Raw genomic sequence first — 25383 nt, 5'->3', positions numbered from 1 at the left:
AATGAGACTATATATTTGTGCACATGTGCACATTCATTCTGAGATTTCACATTATCTCTATCTCTGATACCTAGAAGTACATATCTAGAACTTAACTAGAACTATTGGTACTCTTAGGTTTTTCTCTGATCTTTGAAACTTGGGCTCATTGTTTCTTTGTCCTTTAATTTTATGTTTTCTGCTTGCTTACTTTTTCTCTTTCTTATTAGAGACTTTGCCAGATGTTAACATCTGCTTATGGATGTGTGGAATCTCCAAATGTAGATAGGACCAGGCTTCCTTATTTTAGCACCTTATCTTGAAGCATTCTCTTTCCCTTAGTGTTCACTTCTCTGCTTGTGTCACGCAATCACTTGTAACCCATCTGCTTTCCATCTTCCACACTATTAAAATTAGGGTGGTTGTGCATGCTTATATCCCTGTTACACAGGGTTAGACACAAAGAGTGCATATTCAAGGCCAGCCTGGATAACTTAGTGAGACCTTTTGTAAAAATTAAATGAAAAGGGCCTTGGATGTAGCTCAGTTTTCCCAGGGTTAAATCCCCAGTACTGCAAAAACAAAACAAAAAAAATCTCTTAAATGTTTCTCAACTGCTAGTGTTTCACTTCTGTTCTTTGTTCTTGTGAGTTTGATCTCATTTCTCCCTTTTACTCTGGTTTTAGCAGAGCCTTATAAAAGATAAAAAAACAATAATAGGCAGTTATTGTATCATCCTTAACTAGAATTACAAAAGTAAAACGTATAGAAATCTAGCTTTCCCAAATGCTATTAAGGAGAAGTTCATGGTGCCATATCATAGTAGCATTCTGATATTGTGATTCTGGATACAGACACTTAATGACATATATAGTGTGCCCACAAAAATAACATTTACAAAATAGAGTTTAAATAACACTACAAAAAATACTGTTTGGTTAATGATAAGAGAACAGTATGTAGTTTATTCTGGAGTCTGTCTTACCTGGAAATAAAGCAGAACAAAATTTCCTAAGGGGGAATGTTAAAAAAATACAAATATACATTTTGTATTTTAAATTTAGGAGTGGAAACTCACCAATTTCTTCATGATATGTCCATCCAAATTTCATAGAAGAACAAACAAGAAATCTATCCAACTGCAGACGACATGTTGAAATCACAAAATGCACATGTCTGTCTTACCTGGAAATAAAGCAGAACAAAATTTCCTAAGGGGGAATGTTAAAAAAATACAAATATACATTTTGTATTTTAAATTTAGGAGTGGAAACTCACCAATTTCTTCATGATATGTCCATCCAAATTTCATAGAAGAACAAACAAGAAATCTATCCAACTGCAGACGACATGTTGAAATCACAAAATGCACATTTTGAAAGGGAGTTGCACTGACTAAAACAAGTTTTTTTTTTTTTTTGCTAACTTACATGTTTTAATTCTCCATTTGGCTTTCTCCTAAATTTAATATACACAGTTTTGCAACAGGTTCTTTAAATCCAAATACAAGCAATATCACTTTTCTGTCTGTCTTCTGTGTCTTTTGATAAACTTTAAACTTATTAGGAAAGAGGGGATGCTTGGAACTCACAGGGGAGGAGCTGTGAAGCAGAATCTGAGCTTTGCTTCATCAGTTACTTCCAGCCAGAGAGCCTCCAGCCCAGTCTCCCAGGAATGATGCTCTTTCAGAGGCAAGGTGCTCAGTGTGACTGATGGAGCCTGAGGATCCACTTCATTTGACTTCTTCTCCCCAGGGCACTGCTGAATGAGAGACCCTCGAAATTCCTAAGTAATAAAATTGTAAGCCAAAGAGGAACTGGAACCCTAGTGCAGTTCCATGCAACAGGACGGGAATCCTAACTGCTGTCCTTGTAATAATGTGAAATATGGCCCAGGTTGGCTTTTGCTAGGCTTAAAGAGACATTGGAGGAATGCTGGTGGGGGATATAAAAGGAATCCTGTGCCAGGTGGGAAAAAAACAAATATAATCAATTATCTCAAATATAATGAATTGGGTTGGGTAAGGTGGTTATGTAATGTTAATTTTTGCACCTAGAACACTTTTACTTCTTTTTTATTCTGAGAAACATAGTTAAGTAAATTTTATTTAAAAATATTTTATTTTATTTACTTTGGTGCTGGTGGATGAACGCAGGGCCTTGCATATGCTGTATCACTAAGCTACACTTTCAGTCTCATTTTATTTTTGATGAATGTTTATAAATTACACATACTAATGGAGTTTTGTGTGATATTTCAGCACATGCACACAGCCTGCATTAATCAATTGCAGCCTCACTGTATCCAATCTTTCCCAACCTCTAGTAATCACTATTCCACCTCCTTCAGCATGATTTTTTTTAAGTTTACACACATAAGAGAAAACATTCAGTACCTTTCTCTTTCTGGCTTATTTCATTTAACATAATGTCTTCCGGTTTCATTTATTTTTGCAGCAAATGATAAGATTCCATTATCCTTTTTGTTGGAATACTACTCCATGATGTATGTTTTCCACAGTTTGTTTATTTGTGATGGGCAACTAAGCTGATTCTGTGTTGCAGTTATTGCAAATGGTGTCACGATAAACACGGGCCTGTGGGCATCTCTTTGATACGGTCATTTCTTTTCCATGGGATATGTGCCCACAGTCAGATAGCTGGTTTACATACTAGACCCATTTTTAGTTTCTCGAGAAACCTTCATGATACTCATTTATTTTCGTACCAACTGTGTATTGTGTTTCTCTACATCCTTTCCACCATTTATTATTATTACTTTTAAAAAATAGCCAGTAGAACTGGAGTGAGGTGGTATTTAATTCTAGTTTCACTGTGTATTTTTCTGATGGCTAATGATGTGGAGCATTTTTTCATGTATCTGTTGGCCATTAACCTAAGGTAGTTTCATTTGCCAGTTTTTGTTTTTGTTTCTTGCGATTTTGGAGTCCTACTAGAAAATCACTGTAGGTACCAATGCCTTGAAAATTTTCCTTTATTTTTCTTCTACAAATTTTGTTGTTTCAGGACTTACATTGAGATATTTGATCCCTTACAAATTAAGTTTTGAGCTTCTGAAATTGTGGATATGCAATTTTGCTTTCACCATTTGTGGATGAGACGCTCTTCTCTCCAATGTTTTTGGTGCCTTTGTCAACAATAAGTTGACTGTAGATATGTGAGTTTCTTTCTGGGATCCCCATCGTCTGTGTGTCTGTTCTTATGCTACTGTCATGCAATTTTGGTTGCCATGGCTTTGTAAATATTTTGAAATCATATATTGCGATGATTGCAGTGATTCTAGCTTTCTTCTTTCAGTTCAAGATAGCTTTGGATATTTGGGGTCTTGTGCTCCATGTAAATTTTAGGATCACTTTTGTAGTTCTATGAAGAATATCACTATGATGGTGATTGCACTGTATCTGTAAAGTGCTTTGAACACGTAAATAATATTAATTTTTCCAATCCATAAACATGGTTAATCTTTTTTTTTTGTATCTTCACCTTCTTTGACCATTGTCTTATAATTTTCATTGTAGTAGTCTTTGTTTAACTATTCTTAGGTATTTCATTTTTTTCCTATAGCTATTGTGAATGTGATTGCATCTGCAGTTTTTTTTTCTCAGTAATCTCTTAATTCATGTGTACAAATATGATTGTCATATGTTGATTTTGTATCCTGTAACTTTACTGAATTCTTTTATCAGTTTTAATAGCTTTTGGCAGACTCCAATTTTTCTTTGCATAGAATCATATCATCTACAAAGATGGATAATTTGACTTCTTTCCTATTTGTCTTTTATTTCTCTGTCTTGTCTCATTGCTCTAGCTAAAATTTCTAGTACTACATTTAATAAGAGCAGAAGTAGACATGCTTATTTTGTTAGATATTAAGGGAAACATTTTCAGCTGTCCCCCATTTAATTTGACTGTGGGTTTGTCATATATAGCTTTAATTATGTTGATGTATTATTCTTCTGTACCTATTACTTTTTTATCATAAGGGGGTCACTGGATTTTGTTGAATGCATAACTATAGCATCTACTGAGATGATTTTTATCTTTCATTCAGTTAGTGTGATATATTATGTTTATTGACTTGTATATGTTGAACTATCTTTGTATTCTGGGACAAATCATACTTGATCATAGTAAATGACCTTTTTGATGTGTTGTGGATTTGATTTGCTAATATTTTTTGAGACATTTTGCATCTGTGTTCATCAGGCCTGTTGATAAGTGGTTTTCTATTTCTGTTGCTGTGTTCTTCTCTGGTTTTGGTTACTAGGGTAATGTTGATTTTATAGAATGGGTTTGAAAGTATTCTCTCCTTTTCAATTATATAGAATAGTTTGTGAAGAACTATTGGTATTTAAGTTTGATAAAATTCAGTAATAAAACCATCTGGTCCTGGGCTTTTCTTTTTTAGGATAAATACTTTTTATTGCTGAATATATTTCACTGTTGCCTATTTAGATTCAACTAGTCTCCTTAGATTTCTGTCTTAATGGGTTAATTTTTGTAGGTTGTATATGTTCTGAAAATATCCATTTCTTCAGTTTGTGTCTTTACTTTTACTGGTGAAAGAAATTTGTGGTAAGCAGAATATTCTTGTTTTAATCATTCAGCCAGTCTGCATCTTTTAATTGAGAAATTTAGTACATTTATGTTCAAGGTTACTATTGATATATAAGAACTTACTACTGTCATTTTGTTATATTTGTGCTTTTAAACATATAATTCTATTCATTCTTATCATTGTGATTAGGTGGTCTATTGCATTAAGGTTTGATTCTTTTGTATCTCTTTTATGTGTCAACTTTATCAGCAGATTTTGTACTTTCATGATGTAGTTACCTTTCTTTTGCTCCTGAATTAAATACCCCCTTAAACATTTTAGTCTAGTCTGGTGGTGATTAATTCCTTCAGTATTAAATACTTGTCTTGAATGTTTTTATTTCTCTATATTTCTTAAGGATAGTCTTGCTGGGTATAATATTCTTGCTAGGTACTTACTTTCAGAATGTACAATGTGTCATCCCATCTCCTCTTGGCCTATAAGGTTTCTGCTAAGAAATCTGCTCTAAGTCTCATGGTATTTCTGTTAAATGTGACTTGGTGTTTGCTCTTGTATAGAAAGTAGTTTGACTATAATATTTTAGGATGAAGATTTTTTATTTATGTGTATTTGGGGTCCTTTGAGTGCCCTGTTTGTAAATGTCCTCATCTGTCCCAAGATTAAGAATGTTTTATTATTTCATTGAACAGGCTTTTCTTTTTATTCCTTTAGATACTCCTAAAATGAGGATATTTGTTCATTTATTGTTTCAAAAGCCACAGAAATTCACTTTTTTTTTGTTTCACTTATTTATTGGTCTGACTGAGATATTTCAAAAGACTTGTCTTCAGGTTCATTTTTAAAAATTTTGCTGATCTCATCATTGTTGAGACTTTGAACTGTATATTTTTATAATATGTGACCTATTGAGCTCTTTATTTCCAAGATTTTCATTTGGTTCTTCTTTAAGACCTCTGTCTGTTTGCTGAATTTCTCATTCATACCATGCATTGTTTTCTGAATTACTTTCAACTCTGTATATTTCATTAGATCTCATTGAGTTTCTTTATAATTTTTTTTCTTTTTATTGAGTTTATTGGTACATTTTAGATATACAGTCCAGTTACATTGATTATTAGGATCTTGTACCTTCACATAACAGGTCTTGGTTCTCATTTTTTCCCCTTGTCCCTGACCTCCCATCACCCCCTCCTCCCCTCCCCATTTACAAACACCTTTTTTCCATTTTCTCAAATTTTTTTCTTTTCCCTTGTTCCCTTTTCCCTACACTTCCCACTTTCCCTATACCTTTAGCCCTTTTCTTCCTATTTCACATTGTTAATTATCTCATTAGGATCTTGTGTACTATTATAGTTTTTTACACCAGAGAAACTATTCGGTATTTACACATGTGTGACTTATGTATTTCACTTAGGAGTATATCCTTAAAATGTATCCATTTTCCTATGTATGAATCTAATTTCTCATTCTTTATGGCTGAGTAGTATTCCATTTTATAGAAAAGCCACATCTTTAATTCTTTTAAATTCTTGTTCAGGGAATTTTGCCATTATTGCTTTGAGTTTTATTGTTAGTCATTGTTTTCTTTTGAAAGTGTCATGGTACTTCAGTTTTTCATACTTCTCATGCTTTTTTTCCTTGAGATTTATGAGCCTGGTGGATCACTTATTTCTAGAATTAAAAGAAATTCTTCAAGTTTATTGGCACATTTTAGGTATATAATGACATTCATCATTGGGAATTTGTACCTTTCCATGATATATCTTGGTTCTTATTTTCCCCATTCCCTTGCCCTCCCACCCCTCTACCCTCTTTATTTACAAAGACTTTGTTTCCATTTTTTTCCTTTTCTCATATAACTTCTAGCATTTAAATGGGGTGCTCTATGTGGAAAGCAGCTTTCTCTTGATCATGTACCTTGAATCTCAGTTTGGTGCACTATTGGGTTTGATTCCAGCTAGGCACATAGTATCTTTTGTAGCTTCATTGGTTGGAATTAATGACTTTGGGCAGAGTGTATACCATGGCAAAGTAAAAAAGATCCATTGAATCCACTGGCAGTGCAGAGGTGGGGACAATCTAGTAGCTCACACAGCTGTGTTGTAGACAGCAGTGGGTGTGGAGCACTCACTGAGCAGTGGCAGTGGTGCCACTATTTGGAAGATGAAGATTTTCAAACAGTGTTAAGGCTAGCTCAATGTCTGCTAAAAGCCTCTGTTCCTCATAACTGAAGCAGTTGTGTGGGCCTAAAGTGCCTCCCCTGAGACCAGGCAGTGGTGCAGGTCCTGATTTTGTGTGAAAGGAGTTGGTGGCAGGAATCAGAGCTCTACTTCCACAATGACACTTGCATCTATCCCCTTCAGCAGCATCTTGCCATGGGCAGTGCGGTTGCTGGAGCCTGAGAATTCCTCATAACCCATTCAGTAGCATGTACTTGGGAGTCAGGTGGTAGCAAGGACTCTGGGTTCATCACTAGCCCTGTCAATAACATGCACATAAACTCACAGCAGAGATGGAGTGGTGGGAACTTCAGGGGTACCTGCCTTCAGTGTGAGTCTTCTTGATGGTCTAATGCCCTGGCATCCTGGCTCTTGAGGGAAGTGTTCTTCATTTCACACTGTGTCACAACACCCATCCCCTATAGCGCAGGGCACCTACTATGCTTGTGTGCTGGGGTTGTAGCCACCCTGCTGAGTTAAGTTTGGTTTGTAAAACTGCAATCTCTTGAGCCAATGAAGTCTGAATGGTCCCAGAGATGAGAGGACACCAAAGTTTCTGACCCCTAGAGAACTATGAACTTGGACAGCAGCTCACTTTTCAATATGTCACTTAGCTACAGCAGCCTGGGAGTTCATGGGGAAATAGTGTGAGATCCTTGTCCAAAACAAAGCTTCTGTGCAGATTCCAGGTTTCTCTCCTCAATGGGCTACAAGGCTGTGATGGCTTTGAAACAGTTCAGTTGATAAGAATGTCAATATTTATCCACAGAGACTTTTCAGGGACTCTTCTGTTCACCCTCACCCTCTGCAAAATGGAGTCCTTTTCACCACCCCCAGCTCTCATGTCAGTTGTTTCTTCTTCTAGCTGTCACCCCAGGTGACAAACCTTACAGCATTCCAACCTTCTCCCATAGTCACTGTCCTAAAAAATGTAGCTACATGCCTGTTCGTTTAGTTCTTTGTGGATAAAGAGGGAAGTACTGGGTATCTCTTTTCAGCCATCTTGGATTGACAGACAAACAAATTGAACCCAATTCTTTATATTTAATTCCTATCTTCTTAAGTTTAATAGTTTTTTAAGTAATCAGTTTATAATAGTGATAGTAATAATACTAGTCATGATCATATTTATTTTTACTAGCTGCTATTATTACTATTACTTACTAAGTACTTATTACATACCAGGTCCTATTCTCAGCAATTTACATATATTACCTCACAGTATCCTCCAATCAAACTCATGGAGTTTCATTATGCAGCACACGTGGAAACCAAGAGCAAAGAAAATTGTGGTTACTTATTAAAAATCTCTCAGAATCAGAAAGGATGGCTAAGGAACTATTTGCATTGTGTACTCAAGGGCTCTGGGGACTTTACCTCCATAATACCTGCTGTTATTTCTGCTTTTATCTCTCTCCACTTGTTTGGAAACTTTTCAATTCTAAAGAAAGGTGAAAGGAAACTACAGTGAACATCTTTATATTGCTTATTAGATTTACCACCGGTTAATATCCTACCACATTATATTAGAACTACCAGTTAAATATATATCTGGTTATTTTTTTTTTCTGAATTGTTTAAAAGTGAAAAAAATCACATGTCCCAAGAACAAGGCCATTCTCTAATACAGTTTGATGTTGCAATACATTAAACTGATAAAAAGTCAGAGGCTGACAGGGGCCAAGTTAAGAACAAACTTAAGAACTGAGGACAAAGATCATGGCTTAGAAATTCATATTTCCCAGTGCAATAAATTTGGCTTAAAGAGCCAATTTACCGCACACACATGTACAGATAGACACTTCAGAAACCTGCATGATTCCACAAAATTTATTTTGCCCAATTATGCTTCTAGTGTGATGCCTCTTAATATGAAGCATTTCACTTTTTTTTTCAGCCTATAAGGATATAATTACTAAGAGGTAGCATATTGGGTAGTTTGGGCTACCATAATAAAATGACATAGATTTGAAAAGATAAATGACAGCTCTGCTAGCAGAAATGTGTCACAGTTCTAGAGGCTAGAAAATCTTGTTACTATTACTACTATCTAATAAGGACTTCTTGCTCTTGGGCCTGTAGCAGTTCAGTTTCTGGTCAATACTTTCTTCTCATTTTGCAGATGGCCATGTTTTTGCCGAGTACTCATATGGCTTTTTTTCTATGTGAGTATGGAAAGTGAGCTCTCTCTGTGTCTTCCTTCTCTTATAACGGATCCCGGTGCTATCACACTGGGGCCCTAGTGTGCGTTGGTGATGGTATATAGTGGTGAGCACAGCTGTCTTTCAGACTGGGACCCCTCCTTTATGACTGCATCTACCCCATAGTTACATCGCTAAGGCCTTATCTCCAGATGTGGTTTCTGGGGATTAGGGTTTCAGCATATGAATTTTGGAGGGCACAGTTCAATGTGTAGCAGATATTTTTGTGGAATACTTATGAAATATAAGATTAGGTATACAATAGAGTAATTTGTATCTCTATAATATTTGAAAGTCTATGTTGTTTCTTAAAATCAAATTTTAAATTATAAAGTAGAACTATTTCTAGTTTACAAATATATATGTATTTATACTCATTGATATGCATTTTGCAGGCCAGGGTTTAATTATGAGATCCTCTCAGAACATTTATTCATTCCATGCTTATTATCTCAAGATATTAATCATCTAATTGATAGTGTTCTTAGAAAAGGATGGTAAAAAAGATTTCTGATTGAGAAAATGACAAAAGGTTTTAAGAATAGGTAGTGTTTTGACTGGTAGAAGAAAACTCTATAGATTTATAAGAGGTATTGAGACTGAGGTGTGTTCATTAGAACATATTATTGGTTTGTTTTTGTGGCCAGTTTTTGAAATCTTTTACTTGTAAAATCTATTACAATAGAACAATAGTAGTTATTCTCAAAAAGATGGAATGTTACAGGCAGATGAAAAATTTTCATTGAGTAAAGCTGGGAAATATAATTGTATTTTTTGGGGCACTAGAGGAAGGCCCTGAGGGGAAAAGGAAAAGAACTGGGATATAATTCTTAGACTGAATTTAGCTACATGGCTTCTCAGGGAAACAAATGCAATAGAGTCTAATATATCATCCTTGATTTTACAATTACCTTTTGCCATAGGACCATAGATGTTTATAAAGGCACCCAAGAACTTCACTTATTTTCCCTAAGGCTTCTTTTACCCCTTGGCCATTTAAATCTCTTTCTCTCTCTCTTTCCCTCTTTACCCTGTCCCCCCATCCCCTACCCATCTCCTTGTGCTGTGGTTCGAACTCAGGGCCTTGGGCCTGCTACACATGTGCTCTACCTATGAGCTACACCCCCAACTCTAAGTCAGTTGCTGGTGACCAGTCTATCCATTTGAGTGTCTATTTTCCAATCCTGACCTATATCTGTCATATTCACAATTTGAGTGGTATTCAAATAGCTCTGGACGTTATTTTTATTAACTTTATGCAATTCTTTATTTCTTGTAATGTTTGCATCACAGGCTGTCTTGGACAGTCATTGAGAGACCAGCAGCCAGCCCTGACTGCACGGCCCTTGATGCGGAATGGGGACTGGTTTTGTGCAGGCCGGGCATACCTGTGTTTTATTGATTTGAAGGAATGCCCGCATAGCATATGGATCGTCCTCCTCAGGGTAAGCCTAGAAGATTGGAGAGAGTAAGACAACAAACGAACCCTCTGTGTTTCTGTCCAAAGTCTGGCTCTTTTGGTGTTCCATCTGTTTACTCTTACCTACTTAGACATCTCTAAGATTTCCCTCAATCAGCGTACTCACATGCTTGATTTCTAACATCTTATAAAACGTTGTTAACATCTGTATGTCCCACTTGTTAGTCTCATTTCTCTCCTTTCTCAGTAGTCGTCATAGTTGTTGCCTGCAATTTTCCTCTTTCTGCTCTCACTCAAGTCTGTGGCACTAAGGATGCACCTCCCCTCCTCTCCTGCCATGTGTGTTAAGGTCACTGGTGACCAGCCTGTTGGGTTACAGAGGAGCCTGCCTCCTACTTGGCTCCTTTGCTGAATCGACCATGCGTACACCTTCCTATACTTCACCTTTGTTTACTGAGCTCTCAGAACAACACACAGGCATTCCTGGTTCTCTTTTAAGCCTTTGAACATGCTTTTTCTTCTCCCAGCCTCTTAACACTGGAGAGGTTCTCTCCTTTTTCCTTAGATTTTCCCTCAGGGATTTATCTGGCCTTATATCTTTACTGCCCATGTGTACCAGGGATGAGCAGATGTCCATCTTTAAGGCAGACCTGTCTCCACACTCAAATATCCAGGCTTACTTGACTTTCCTCAGCCAGGTATCTAATTAGCAGCTGAAATTGTGAAGTAGGAAGAAAAGGTGCAAAGGGGAAGGGGAAGTGGGAGGGGTAGGGAAAAGAAAGAAGGGAATGGAATTAACATGAGAAGAAGAAAAAATGGAAACAAAGGCTTCCTTGATAGGGAGGGGTGGAGGGGTTGAAGGGAGGGCAGGGGAATGGAGAAAAATAAGAACCGAGATGGATCATATAAAGGTGCAGATTTCTAAAGATGAATGTCATTATATTGTGTACCTTAAGTGTGCCAATAAAATTAATTAAATAAAAAAGTATCTGCAATCCACAAATTTAACAGTAGATTCTTTCCCTCTACCTTCTACAAAAATCCAGGACCCAGCCTCAGAGTGTTCTCTGCTGCTCGCACATTGAGCCCAGCTGCTGTCTCATCTCCCTTTGTTCACTGTCCTAGGAGCTGTTTTCTCTGCTTCTACCCTTCCCCGCTTTAGGCTGCTTTGGTCACACCACAGCCTTTAAAGGTCTAAGTCACTTAGGTCATTCTTAGCTCAAAACTTTAACCACTTTCTCCCCTCTCTGTGGGGAAATCCCACCCTCCACAGTGACCCACAAGGCTCCACGTCTGTTTGCTCACCTAGTTTTTTGGCAGCAGCTGTTAATCGTCCCTTCTCTCACACGGCTCCAGTCACCAGAGTCTTCTTCTGTCAGATATCTGCAAGGCTGATTGTCGCAACTCTTTCATTTCTCACTCAAATGTCAGACTGTTAGGCCCTCAGGCCCTCCCTATTCTAAGTTGTCTCTTTTCTGCTTTGTTTCTTTCATCACTAAAATATGAAAGGACCAGAAGGGTGATTTTTTTAGTTTGTTTTATGAAGTGTTATATTTTCATGTACTGTACTTAGCACATAGAAAATTCTAAACAAATACTTACTGAATAAAGACGGAATCAAAACTCAAAAGTCACTTATTCATCATCTGTGGTGTTTGAGGTTGCTTACAATGTTCATTAAATAATGTAAACTCTATAACCTTGGGGACTACTTATATATGAGATTAAGAATTAGGAAATCAAATTACCTAAACCTGAGTTGGCAGTATAGCCCAGTTTTTCTGATTCCAAGCTCTGCCTTTTGTGACCAGGAAGTAAACACTTCCACCCAGGAGAAAGCAGAGTATTTCCAACTGGAATCAGTGCTTGCTGAGACCAGAAGTATCTATTTTTTTAACTATTCTGCTGTCAACACCTGAGAGGGACCACAGCCGATATTAGAGTTTCTACAACTAAATTATCATGTTGGTCCAGCTGATGGCTACTGACATTCTTCTCCTTGACTAAAAGCCAATTTAGGGTATGGTTAGAGGAAGCAGGTTGAGAATTATAACAGAATCACAGCTAGGAATACTGGACATGTTTGCCACAGGCAATGAGTAGCCATGGCCTTGTTCTCCGCTTTCATTTTATGAAATCTTTTATTCGGTCTTCTCTCTCCTCTGTTCTGCCTCCATAGAGAGAAAGGCTGAGAAAACCACTCAAATCAAATAAATACCTTCTAAGAAGATCACTGGAGTGTGAGACTGGTCTTTGAGGGTGCATTTTCTAGTGCTGGGCAGGAGGAGGAAAGAGAAAAAGGATTTGAACAAAAGAGAGAGGATACAAGGGAAATAACAGTGTGAAGAAAGTAATGCCTTCTGTCTCTCTATTGGCTTTCAAGTAGCTTCAGCAGAACTCCATTGCCGACAGGGTATTCTGTATTCCATCCCTTTACAATGGAAAGGCCCAGCCTGCACTGGGCCAAGTGGGCATTTCTCCTGTTGTTTGGAACTTTTCTTAAAGGAGTATTTAATAAGAAAAGAACTGATGTGTATTTAAACTATTTACTCTTCAGATAAAATTAATCCATCCTCTGTAGCAATCCTGAAGCAATCAGTTTTTATTGCAAGGATTATTATAATGCCTTTAATGATGCCTACATCAACTGTTCTGGTGAGAAGGGAAAGAGGGATCTTACATTTTATAGTCCTGCCAATATTTTGACTTTTTTGGAAAGAATATGTATGTGCTGAATACAATTTTGGAAGTGTGAAAAAGAAGTAATGATTCCAAGTTCCTCCACTTAAAAAATACATTGAAGAGCACCGAAAAGAGTCTCTTTTTCAGGCCTGTAGCATGCTGTATGTGGGAGCTGAGAGTTGGTAAGTTGAAGAGAATTGAATGTGACCCTTCCTGTCCACACAGGCAAAGCCGAGAGGAGACTGGCATAACAACTGAGAAGGACTAACGGACAGAATACAGAGAGGGTGGTTTTGTTGATTTGTGGTCTAGATTCCCTCCAGAGAGCAGCCCAGCTCCCGGTTACTCAGTCTTATCTACTGCGATCCAACTTCAAAACTTTAAAATCCCTACAAGAAGTTTTAGCTGCAGCCTCTCACATGTTTTATGGGCATCATGTTATGTTCTCAATATTTTGCTTCAGTTTCCAACATGGATCCTAATCAAAATGTTCAATTCTGGCTCAAGAAGAGAAATTCCTCTTTGCTTTATGTGAGTTTATTCGATGTGGCCACTCTCATTACTAGGCTTATTGGACAAAGGATCTCTCCTATATATTTTGGAAATAAGCATACCGTAAAAGTCACTGATTTCTGTTTGTTTCTGCTTTCATTTTTCCCCCCAATCCAACAATACTGTATGTCATGCGTAGTTGTTTATTTGTGATAGTTAATTTGTGTATTAACTTAGATCTTTGCTCTTGTACTATTCTGGATGTGCCTGTAAGGATGTTTCTGGAAGAGATTAACATTTGAATCTATACCCAGAGCAGTGAGTGTTACCCTTCCCAGCATGGGAGGGTTTCATCTAACTCACTGAAGGCCTGAACAGAATAAAAAGGCTAATATTCCCCTAAAGAAAGGAGAATTCTCCCTGCATGATGTGCCTTTCAGCTACAACATTGCTCTTTTCCTGAGTTGGGCCTTGAACTGTAACATTGGTTCTTACTGGATCTCAAGCTTGCAGACATTCAGATAGAATAACATCATTGGCTCTCCTGGCTCTAGGGCCTTTGGACTTGGACTGGAAATGCGCCCTTGCCTCTTCTGGGTCTCCACCTGGCCAACTGCAGATCCTGAAAATTGCCTGTATTCATAATTGTGTGAGCCAATTCCTTATAATACACCTCTTCTTTTGCTTTTATTTTTTATTAAGTATATTGGTACATTTTAGGTCTACAGTACAGTTACAGTCATCATTGGAATTTTGTACCTTTACATGACTTATCTTGGATCTTAATTTTCCCCATTCCCTAGCCTTCCCTGCAGCTCCTCCACCCTTCCCTGTTTACAAAGACATTATTTCTGTGTTTTTCCTTTTCATATATTTTTTTCCTTTTTTCCCTTTTCCTTACCACTCCCACTTCCTCTACTCTTTTAGACCTTTTCTTCCTATTGTACACTATCATTTATACAATGTGCATCATTTAGCTATAAATATTTCTAGTTTATCATTCTTTATGACTGAGCAGTAGTCCATTAAAAAACAACATCTTTTTTATCCAGTCTCCATTTGATGGACAATTAGGCTGTTACAAACTGTGCCACCATTAACATGGGTGAGCCTATATTGCTGTGATATGATTCTTTTCTTTTGGAAAGATACCCAGCAGAGGAATAGCTGGGTCAAATGGGACTTCTAATCCTAGTTGTTTGAGGTATCTCCATATTGATTTCCATAGTGGTTGCACCAGTTTGCACTCCCACCAACAATGGAGAAGGGTTCCTTTCTCCTCACAGTCCCACCAGCATTTGTTATTGTTTGATTTCATGATAGCAGCCATTCTTTCTGGGGTAAGATAGAATCTAACTGTTGTTTTCATCTGCATCTCTCTAAAGACCAGTGATGTGGAACATTTTTTTCATATGTTTATTTGCTGCTTCCTTGAGAAATGTCTGTTCATTTCAGATGGATTTTTATATTTGAGGGGGTCTGATTTTTTTAGTTCTTTATTCTAGATAGTAGACCTGTGAGGAATGGCTGGTAAACATTTTTTCCCATGTTGTGGGCTGTCTCTTAGCTTTCTGCTTGTGATTTCTTTGTCATTGCAGAAACTTTTTAAAAAGATGAGATCCCAATTGTTTATTCTTTGTGATAGTTCCTGTGCTACTGAGGACTTGTTCATAAAGTCTTTTCCTATGCTTATATCTTCCAGAGTTCTACCTAACTTATCTTCCAGCAAGTTTAGTGTTTCTCTTTTAATATATATATCTTTAGTCTGGTTGGATTTTAGTTTAGTGCATGGTAAAAGATAGGGGTCGAGTTTTAATCTTTGGCAAGTTGAAATCCAGTTTTTCCAGCACCATGTATTTATTTATTTATTTTTGGTTTTGTTTTTGGTACCAGGGATTGAACTCAGGTCCTTGTGCTTGCAAGGCAGGCCGCTGAGCTAAATCCCCGGCCCTTCCAGCACCATTTATTAAAGAGGCTATCTTTCCTCCAGTGAGGCTGGTTGGCTCCTTTGTCAAAGAAGAGGTAGCTGAGTATGTTTGGTGTTGTTTCTGCATCTTATAATCTGTTCCACTGATCCTCAGGTCTGTTTCTTTGCCAGTACCATGCTGTTTTTATCACAGTGGCTTTGTAGTACAGTTTTCAAGTTGGGAATTGTGATACCCTCTGCCATGTCTGTGTTGCATAGAATGGCTTTTGCTAATCTAGGTCTCTTCTGACTCCAGCTGAATTTTTGTATTGTTTTCTCTATTTCTGTAAAATGTACTGTTGAGTTTTCAATATGGATTGTGTCGAATCTGTATAGCAGTTTTGTAAGTATGGCCATTTTCACTATAATGATTCTTCCTACCCAGGAACAAGGGATGTCTTTGTATTTTCTTATACCCTCTTCAGTCTCTGTTTTCAGAGTATTGTAGCCCTCAACATAGAGGTCTTTTGTTTCCTTTGTTAGATTGAGTCCTAGATATTTCATTGTTTGGGATGTTATTGTGAAAAGGATCATTTTCCTATTTTTACTCTCAGTCAGTCTGTTATTTGTGTACAAGAAGGCTATTGATTTTTGAATATTTACCTTGTATCCACCTGAATCTGTCAATTAAGTCTAGAAGTCTTTTGGCAGAGTGTTTTTTAGGTCTTCTATGTAGAGTATCATATCATCAGCAAATAATGACAGTTTTACTTCTTCCTTTCCTAATGAACATAGATGCAGAAAATCTTCAGTAAGACACTGGCAAACAATACAGAGGGTCATCAAGAGGATTATACACCCTTACCCAGTCAGATTTATCCCAGGGATGCAAGGATGGTTCAATAAATGAAATACTGTATATTGACAGTGTCAAGGACAAAAGCCATATGATCATTTCAATAGATGCCGTAAGGCATTTGACAAAATTCAACACCCATTCATGATAAAAACCCTACAGAAAATTGGAACAGATGGTCTTTATCTCAACCTGATAAAGTCTATCTATGAAAAGCTAATAGCCAACATCATACTCAATGGTTAAAAAACTGAAAACCTTCACACTAAAATCAGGAACAAGACAAGGATGTCCACTGTTACCACTCCTGTTCAATATAGTTTTGGAAACATTAGCCACAGCAATTAGACAAGAGAAAGAAATACACCTCTTCTTTTAGTCCTGTCTGTCTAGAGACCTTAACTAATGCATTGTTACAGTATGAACTGTTTGACTATACTCAGCAATTTCTGTGTGCAGTACTCATTGGATCCTTAAGTACTTATCTTTGAGTACTCATTTGTGCCAAAATACTACAAAGAAATGAGCTAATCTTTACCCCCAAATTACACTGCAGTGTCACAAGTACACAGATTTTCAGAAACACCATCCAGCGCAAGATGTTTTCAATGGGGAACTGAGCCAGTCACATCCTGTTTTTTGCAGAGGTGAAGACCCCATTTTGCTTCTGGTTGGTAAAATGTGAGCTACTGAGCAGGTGGGGAAAACATTCCCCATCCTGCGAAAGCACATCAATGGCTTGAGTTTGGCTCTTACCTCTTCCCCATTTCTATTTATGTGACCATGGGCAAATTAACCTTTGTATATTTTTTGAGAAGTAAAAAAGGAATAAAAAATTACATGTTCTACCATTTTTATTAGGTAATACAGGATATTTAGAACAATTCAGAGCAGTGCCTGCCACCTCCCGCATTTTCTCAAACCTAACATGTTAGCAGTTGTAAGATGCTTCATTATTGTATGTACTAGAAGAAAAGGAAAAGTAATGCCAGTTGTTAAGTGACATTAGTTGTACCACCCACTGGTGTTTTAAAAGATCAACAAAATATGCATCTTAAAATCAATACAATAATACAATAGTTGGTGTCACATAAATAAAATCCTGATTCAGATGAACTGATTATTCAGTATGGTCACAAGTTGGAATAGAAAAATAATTCCACTTCCAGTTGTGGGTTGTTCTTTAAGTAGCTGGCAGTGGAGTTCCAAGCAAGCGGTATTGTTCCTGAATGTCCAAATTACTCCTTGAGTATTCTAAACAGTTAATAAATGACATTTATTTCATTTTCTTCATGAAGCTTAGAGCTGCCTTCATTACAGACTCATAAGGTCAGTTAATCATCTACTTAGGCAGGATGTGTTTTTATGGACCAGTCGTTTGCGTCCTCTTTCTGTTTATCCTTTGAGACTCTAACCTTGGCTATGGTTGTGCTTGACTCCAGGACCAGTGAGGGAGTGAGAAAGGTGGACCCTAATCTGACAGGGGTGGTTCCTTTATATAAGGAGGACAAATCACCATAACCTTTGTCCCCTCCATGCTCCAAGGTGGCTGTCTGCAGGCCAGCAAGAACCCTCATCACCAGTGATTGGGTCAGGTGACACCTTGGCTTTGGATTTGAAGCTTTCAGAACTTGAGAAAAAAATATTTGTCCTTTGAGCCTCCTGGTCTGTAGTATTCAGTTCTGGCAGCAGAGCAGATAGATGTGTAGTCATCCAGAGGGAGGGCGGACACTGGATCCCTCCTGGCCTCTCCAGAGGGCCTGTCATGAGCAGTCAAGGAGCGGTCGGCCTGAAGTGCTTATTTGCAATATGGAAACCAAAATCAGCATCTTCCCATCTTTGCTTTCTTGCTTATTCACTGCCAATGTCTTATCCTACTTTGCTGACATGGTAAATTAATCTTATTTTTTAAAGGGCTGGGATGGAGCTCAGTGGTGTAGCACCTGCCTGGCAAGTGCAAAGTCCTGAGTTAGAGTCCCAGTACTGGGAAAGAAATAGAATTACTTTTATTTTTATAATTGTATATAACTTCCCGTGGGAGGCCAGACGTCTTCTTGTGAGCATCTAATTTGATTTAGAGCACATCGCTTTCTATGCATGTTTTCTCTAAGTAGCAGAGTGAAGTTTCTCACTAATAGTTTGATTGACTGGGCATTGGCTGCACTTCTTTGTTACAAGTGAGGCTTTGGCTTTGTTTTCACCATGAGTTCAACTTTGCTTTGACCAATATTTAAGATACTTTGGTCAAAATACAATTTAGGCACATACACAGTGCCTGTTAATTCATAAAGTCAGTATATGTTAGTACTTACAGTAAAAAAGAAATTAAATAGAAACATGGAAAAAAGATAACATGAGCGGGCAGGTCAGAATCAAAGAATGGCTGTTTGTCGCCAAGCTTGTCTTTGTGGATAAAATGTCTCAATTATGGGATACTGTGAAGATGGTTTTATTTTGAAGCACATACACCAACAGACACTAAGGGAAATGTTAACTGCTGGAACCCTTGGGGTGACCTCTTTTCGTGGATAGATGAGGATGCTTATGATTCACAGGGCGATTTATGTGTCAGTGGACGTATCTGAAACGTGTGTGTTTCGAGGGTACTTGCAAAGATTTCCTTTCATTACTTTCTAAGCATCGTCTCTACAATCTTGTTTACATTATCTTTTTTTTTTATTTATTTTTTTTATTGAGTTTATTGGTACATTTAGGGATACAGTACAGTTACATTCATTGTTGGGATCATGTACCTTTACATGGCAAGTCTTGATTCTCATTTTTTTCCCCTTACCTCTGCCCTCCCTTCACCCCCTCCTCCCCTCCCCATCTACAAACACTTTATTTTCATCTTTTCATTCTCTCACATTTTTTTCTTTTCCCTTTTTGTTCTTCCCCTACGTATCACACCTTCCCTACACCTTTAGCTCCTTTCCTCCCATTTCTAAATGTCAGTAATCTTATTAGAATCTTATGCATTGTTGCAGAATATTCACACCAGGGAAACTATTCGGTATTTACGCATGTGTGACGTATTTATTTCACTTAGGAGTATATCTTCAATATGTATCCATTTTCCTATGAATGAATCTATTCTCTCGCTCTTTATGGCTGAGTAATATTCCATTTTATAGAAAAACCACAACTTCTTTATCCAGTTTCCAACGGATGGGCAAATAGGTTGTTTCCAAGATTTAGCTATTACAAACTGTGCCGCTATAAACATGGGTGCTCATACTTCTCTGTGATATGATTCTTTTAGTTCTCTTGGAAAGATACCCAGCAGAGGGATGGCTGGGTCAAATGGAACCTCCAGTCCAAGCTCTTTGAGGTATCTCCATATTGATTTCCATAGTGGTTGCACTAGTCTGCACTCCCACCAACAATGGAGGAGGGTTCCTTTCTCCCCACAACCCCGCCAACATTTGTTATTGTGTGATTTCTTGATAGCAGCCCTTCTTTGTGGGGTGAGGTGGAATCTTAGTGTTGTTTTCATCTGCATCTCTCGAATGACCAGTGATGTGGAACATTTTTTCATATATTTTCTTGCTGCTTTCACTTCTTTGTATGAGAAATGTCTGTTCATTTCGGATGCCCATTTTTGGATCGGGTCTTTATATTTGGGGGGACTGATTGTTTTGAGTTCTTTATATATCCTTGATAATAGTCCTTTGTCTGAGGTACAGCTGGTAAAAATTTTTTCCCACATTGTAGATTGTCTCTTAGTTCTGCTAATGGTTTCTTTTGAAGTACAGAAGCTTTTTAGTAAAATGAGATCCCAGTTGTTGATTCTTTCTGCTAGTTCCCGTGCTACTGAGGATTTGTTCATAAAGTCTTTTCCTATACCAATGTCTTCCAGAGTTCTGCCTAACTTACTTTCCAGCAAGTTTAATGTTTCTGTTTTAATATTTAGATCTTTAATCCATTTGGATTTTAATTTAGTGCATGGCGAAAGATAAGGGTCTAATTTTAATCTGTGACAGGTTGATATCCAGTTTTTCCAACACCATTTATTAAAGAGGCTATCTTTCCTCCACTGAGGATGGTGAGCTCCTTTGTCGAAGATGAGGTAGCTGAGTACATCTGCATTTGTTTTTGTGTCTTCCAGTCTGTTCCATTGATCCTCAGGCCTATTTCTTTGCCAGTACCATGCTGATTTTATCACAGTGGCTTTGTAGTATAGTTTCAAATTGGGAATTGTTACACCTGGTGCCATGTGACTGTTGCCTATAATGGCTTTTGCTATTCTAGGTCTCTTGTGGTTCCAAATGAATTTTTGGATTCTTTTTTCTAGTTCTGTGAAATATAGTGTTGGAATTTCAATTGGCATTGCATTGAATGTATATAGCAGTTTCGGTAGTATGGCCTATTTCACTATGTTGATTCTTCCTACCCAGGAGCAGGGGATATCTTTCCATTTTTTTATATCCTCTTCGATTTCTTTTTTCAGAGTGCTGTAGTTTTCAGTGTAGAGATCTTTTGTTTCTTTTGTTAGATTGATTCCTAGATACTTCATTTTTTTGGATGCTATTGTAAAAGGAATTTTTTCCCTTATTTCTCTTTCTGTCTGTCTGTTATTTGTGTATAGAAAGGCTATTGATTTTTGGGTATTCACCTTGTATCCAGATACTTTACTGAATCTGTCAATTAAGTCTAGAACTTTTTTGGTGGAGTTTTTTGGATCTTCAATGTAGAGTATCATATCATCAGCAAATAATGATAGTTTAACTTCTTCCTTTCCTATCTTTATTGCTTTAATACATTATCTTTAATCGTAGCAAACAAGTAACAAATCGTGTCGTGTGCCATGACATACCATTGTCACACAGAGCAGACTTTTGTCTAGTGTGGGAGGGGCTCTGAATGCTCTGCTCACTCACGTGACCGTGGGCCGGACATTTCAAGTTCTTGCTGCTTATGCGGCAGTCACCCCAGAGTGAATGATCTGGGGAGCAAGAACAAAAGCCTCCTCGCCTTCCCCATGACGTACTGTAAAGAACAACTCTGACACAACAGGAGAAGCTACTGCAGAAAGGCATGGATACCAGAAGGTGGGCAAATTGGGGAGCACTTTGAGGGCGGCCACTCCACTTGACATGTGATGTGCACTTAGCTTGTCAGAGGCTGTCTTCCTAGAAATGAAACTTTGAGCAGAACGATAGACACATATGATGGAAATACTCAGATGGAGTCACAAGTGTGGCTTCACTCAACAGTAGGCTCAGTTTTGGTCCTGAAAATTGCTGATCATCTTCCACTAAATTCTCTTTACATTAAATTAGCTCAAATCAGTTTCTGTTGTTGTAACACAAGACTCCTAACTGATAAAAAATAACTGCAATGTAAGTTAAACTTAAAAGCATGTACAATGCCAAACCTATTTATTTATGTAATTTATGGAAGCCAGGTTTGCCCTTATTGGCAATGGGAGATACAAATATAGAATTGAAAGAGTAGCTAGACCTTGAAGTGCTAGATTAAAATTGAAGACATCAGGCAGGGGCATGGGGAAAAAATGAGAACCAAGACCTGTCATGGAAAGGTACAAGATCCCATTGATGAATGTAACTACTGTATACCTGAAATGTACCAATAAACTCGATGAGAAAAAAAAAATGAAGACATCAGCTTGGATTCATGTGGTACACATTCAAATCACTGCACTGTAGCAATGAGGAAGGCAGCGTACTGAGACTTGGTTTCTATATCTGATGCCCTTCTACCAGAAATAAAGTCTCCCTGGAGAAACGACAGAGACAGGAAAAGCACAGGTTATACCTGGAAGAACTTGTGGGCTAGAAACTTAGTAGATTCCCAAAGAATGATAAGGGTATGTCAGAGACTCAGTATGCAAAGTATGAAAGGCATCTTCCTGTCCAGACTTGAAATAATGTGAACATTAATAGAGACTCAGTCTTACAATAATATTAAGATTCAGGTGGAAATCATCAAAAGATACTAAACTACTGGATAAAATGTTGATGAATGATGAAATAGTTACAGTATCTCTATGTATCTTCTTTCAAATACATATTTATTATAAAAGGAAAGAAATAGAAGAGTGAAAAAGGCTGCCAGATACCATCTTCATCATGTGATTCAAGCTAATAGCACTGAAAATGGGACAAAGGGACATCGTGTGCTTCCTGATATGATGCACTGATAATACAGTGCTCAAAATGCATGAATTTAATTTAATCAAAGTGAAGCAGGACACAAACCATTTTGAAGGACATTGTATAAAATAACTGGCATGTACTCTTTAAAATGTTAAGGTCAAGAAAAAGATTGAAGAATAGATTCTGATTGAAGAAGGCTAATGAGACACAGCAACTGAATGCGTTGCATGCTCCTGGGTTGGAGCCTGAGAGGGGAGAGATAGTTATACTATACAGGCTACCTTTGAGACAACTGGCAAGATTTGACTATAGAGGGCAGATTGTACACTGGCAGTGTATCGTACAAAATTTTCTGACTGCAGTAATTATATGAGAGTTCCACTTTTAGAAATACGGGAATATTTAGGAGTAAGCGGATATCATGTCTACAACTTTCTCTCAAAATGGCTCACAGAAATACCTGACAGAGTGATAGGGACAGCAGATAGGGCCAAATGTTAAGTAGTGAGTCTGGATGTAAGGTCATTAATTTAAACAAATTGCTGTAGATTCAGCATCTTATCTCTGAAGGTCAAGAGTCTGGCCCAGCATGGCTGGATTCTCAGAGTAGGGTGTCACACTAAGTGAAAATCAAAATATTAGCAGATGTTTCTGGAAGATCCTTGGAAAAACAGCTTTCAACTTCATGGTGCCCATTGGCTGAATTCACTTCCTTGTAGTTGTGGGACTGAGTTCTCCAATTCCTTGACAGGGGTCTAGCTCTATCTTCAAGCCAGCGATGGTCCTGCAGACCACCTGCAAAGAGACACACATTCCTAATTGATACTGTCAGTATCTCTGCTTTAAAGAATTCATGAGATCATATTAGCTCCACCTCAGTAATCTAAGTTACACTCTCTCTCTCCAAACCAACCAATTAATAATCTTAATCACATTGCAAAATGCCTTGTGTCATTTAATGTAACATAACCGTGGGTGTAACCTTAGGAGCTGGGAGTCCTGGAGGCCAAATATCTGCATTCTATAGGGTCAGAGTTATTTTCTGCATTCTTCTTACTACTTTTCTAGAAAATTTAAATTACATCAAAATAAAATGTTAAGAAGATTCATAAGTATACCGCAACAAATTGGAGAAAATGTAGTCATTGCATTATTTATGTTCCCAGTGGTTTCATTTTCTCCTAACAGCCCAAGTCTGTTTTTCTCCCTCATTACCTACCAGGCCATCACCACATCAAGCAAGGCACCTGTGAGGTGGTCGCAGTGCACCGATGCTGCAATACGAATCGGATTGAAGAGCGCTCACAGACAGTCAAGTGCTCGTGCTTCCCGGGTCAGGTCGCAGGCACAACTCGAGCTCAGCCTTCCTGCGTTGAAGGTAAGACCTTTCTGTCCAGTTTCTCCAGTATTCCTAGAAGGCCTGCAACTCCGAAGACCTTGCCTGCCTTACAGTCTTTGCTATCCTTAGAAACTTCAGGTGCTTTAAGGTCAGTCAGTGTCAATCCAAAAGTGAACCTAACTCCGAAGCCAGCCATGTCTTGATGAGCAAGGTAAATATTTTGTGATGTTTCTCAGGAGATCCCATTACAGGGCTCCTGGAAAGTGGGGGATCCCATTACAGGGCTCCTGGAAAGATGTGTTTCACTGCCTCCTTGGTCCTTTGTCTCCAAATCTCATCCGGCAAAGCTGTTGTCTCCCCAGATTCACTCTTCCCCCCTTCTTTATGCATTTGTCCCTCAGCAGCCTTGGGGGGTTGGTTCTTGGATCCTCCATAGATAGCCAAATCTGGAGATGCTTAGGTCCTTTATATAAAAAGACATGGTCTTTGCATATAACCTATGCATAACCTCTTGTATATATTTTTTTAAATCTCCAGGTTAATTGTAATACCCAGCATAGTGTAAATACTATATGAAAAGTTGTGTCATGTTGTTTAGGGAACAATGACAAAAATGTCTGCACATTCAGAGAGGGTGCTCTTTTGAAAATGTATTTTCTCCTGTGTCACTTGAGACTGTGGATGCTGAACCCATGAGAAAAGGGGGGCTGATTGTACTGTGCACCTAACATCAGCAGTCTGGCCTTTCCTCCTCATGCTTAGTGTTATAGCATGATTTTTTCTATTATTCCTGGTTTATTATTTTAACAACGATTTATAAATCATCTTTGGAGCAGTTTCCCTGAGAGAGATCATGTATCATTAAATAGACCCTAAGTCCCCTAGCAGATCACCATGGTTAAAAACATGAGTGAATGTTGATAGTTGAAGGTGGAGGCCTAGGACGGATTCCTTTTGGCATCCCTGGCTTCTTCCAGTCAGCATCTTGTTAGAAAGGAGCATCTGTCCCTAGGGGAGCAGATGCATGGGTTATCCCTACAGTAGCTGCTTTACCATATAGATTCTGAGAAAACTCCCTTAGGGGAACCACTCACAGCCTCCTGCATCTCATGGGTGCAGCTCATGGATGCATGTCTGTCAGCAGTTAAAACACAAAGAGACACACAGTCCTAACTCCGGATCTTATGACTGATCGTACAAATACAGTGGATTTACAACCTGCCTCCCCTGCCAAGCACACATTTCCGGGCCCTGTGGTCCTAGTGGTGTGTATCAGCACCTTCCCAGTTGCCTTTTTTTTTTATTTTATTTTTTTAATTTTATTGAGTTTATTGGTACATTTAGGGATACAGTACAGTTACATTCATTGTTGGGATCATGTATCTTTACATGGCAAGTCTTGATTCTCATTTTTTCCCCTTACCTCTGACCTCCCTTCACCCCCTCCTCCCCTCCCCATCTACAAACACTTTATTTTCATCTTTTCATTCTCTCACATTTTTTTCTTTTCCCTTTTTGTTCTTCCCCTACGCATCACACCTTCCCTACACCTTTAGCTCCTTTCTTCCCATTTCTAAATGTCAGTAATCTTA

The 25383-nt window shown here is 38.0% G+C and overlaps 1 protein-coding gene across 6 annotated transcripts in view; it reads left to right on the top strand.

Moving 5' to 3' along the window:
• The window catches only part of Tafa4 (TAFA chemokine like family member 4), a 206985-nt gene that overhangs the window by 158814 nt on the left and 22788 nt on the right, over window positions 1-25383 (top strand). For all 6 annotated transcript variants that reach the window (XM_033757078.1, XM_033757075.1, XM_033757074.1 and 3 more), the window contains one exon: window positions 23675-23830. In XM_033757078.1, coding sequence (XP_033612969.1) covers window positions 23675-23830 — 156 coding nt within the window. The remainder of the gene's footprint in view (window positions 1-23674; window positions 23831-25383) is intronic.

The sequence above is a fragment of the Fukomys damarensis genome, unplaced genomic scaffold (assembly GCF_012274545.1).
Source record: "Fukomys damarensis isolate Sample0158 unplaced genomic scaffold, DMR_v1.0_HiC HiC_scaffold_28, whole genome shotgun sequence".
Taxonomy (NCBI): Eukaryota; Metazoa; Chordata; class Mammalia; order Rodentia; family Bathyergidae; genus Fukomys; species Fukomys damarensis.
Note: the sequence above shows the minus strand (reverse complement) of the source record. Positions and strands in the feature narration are given on the sequence as shown.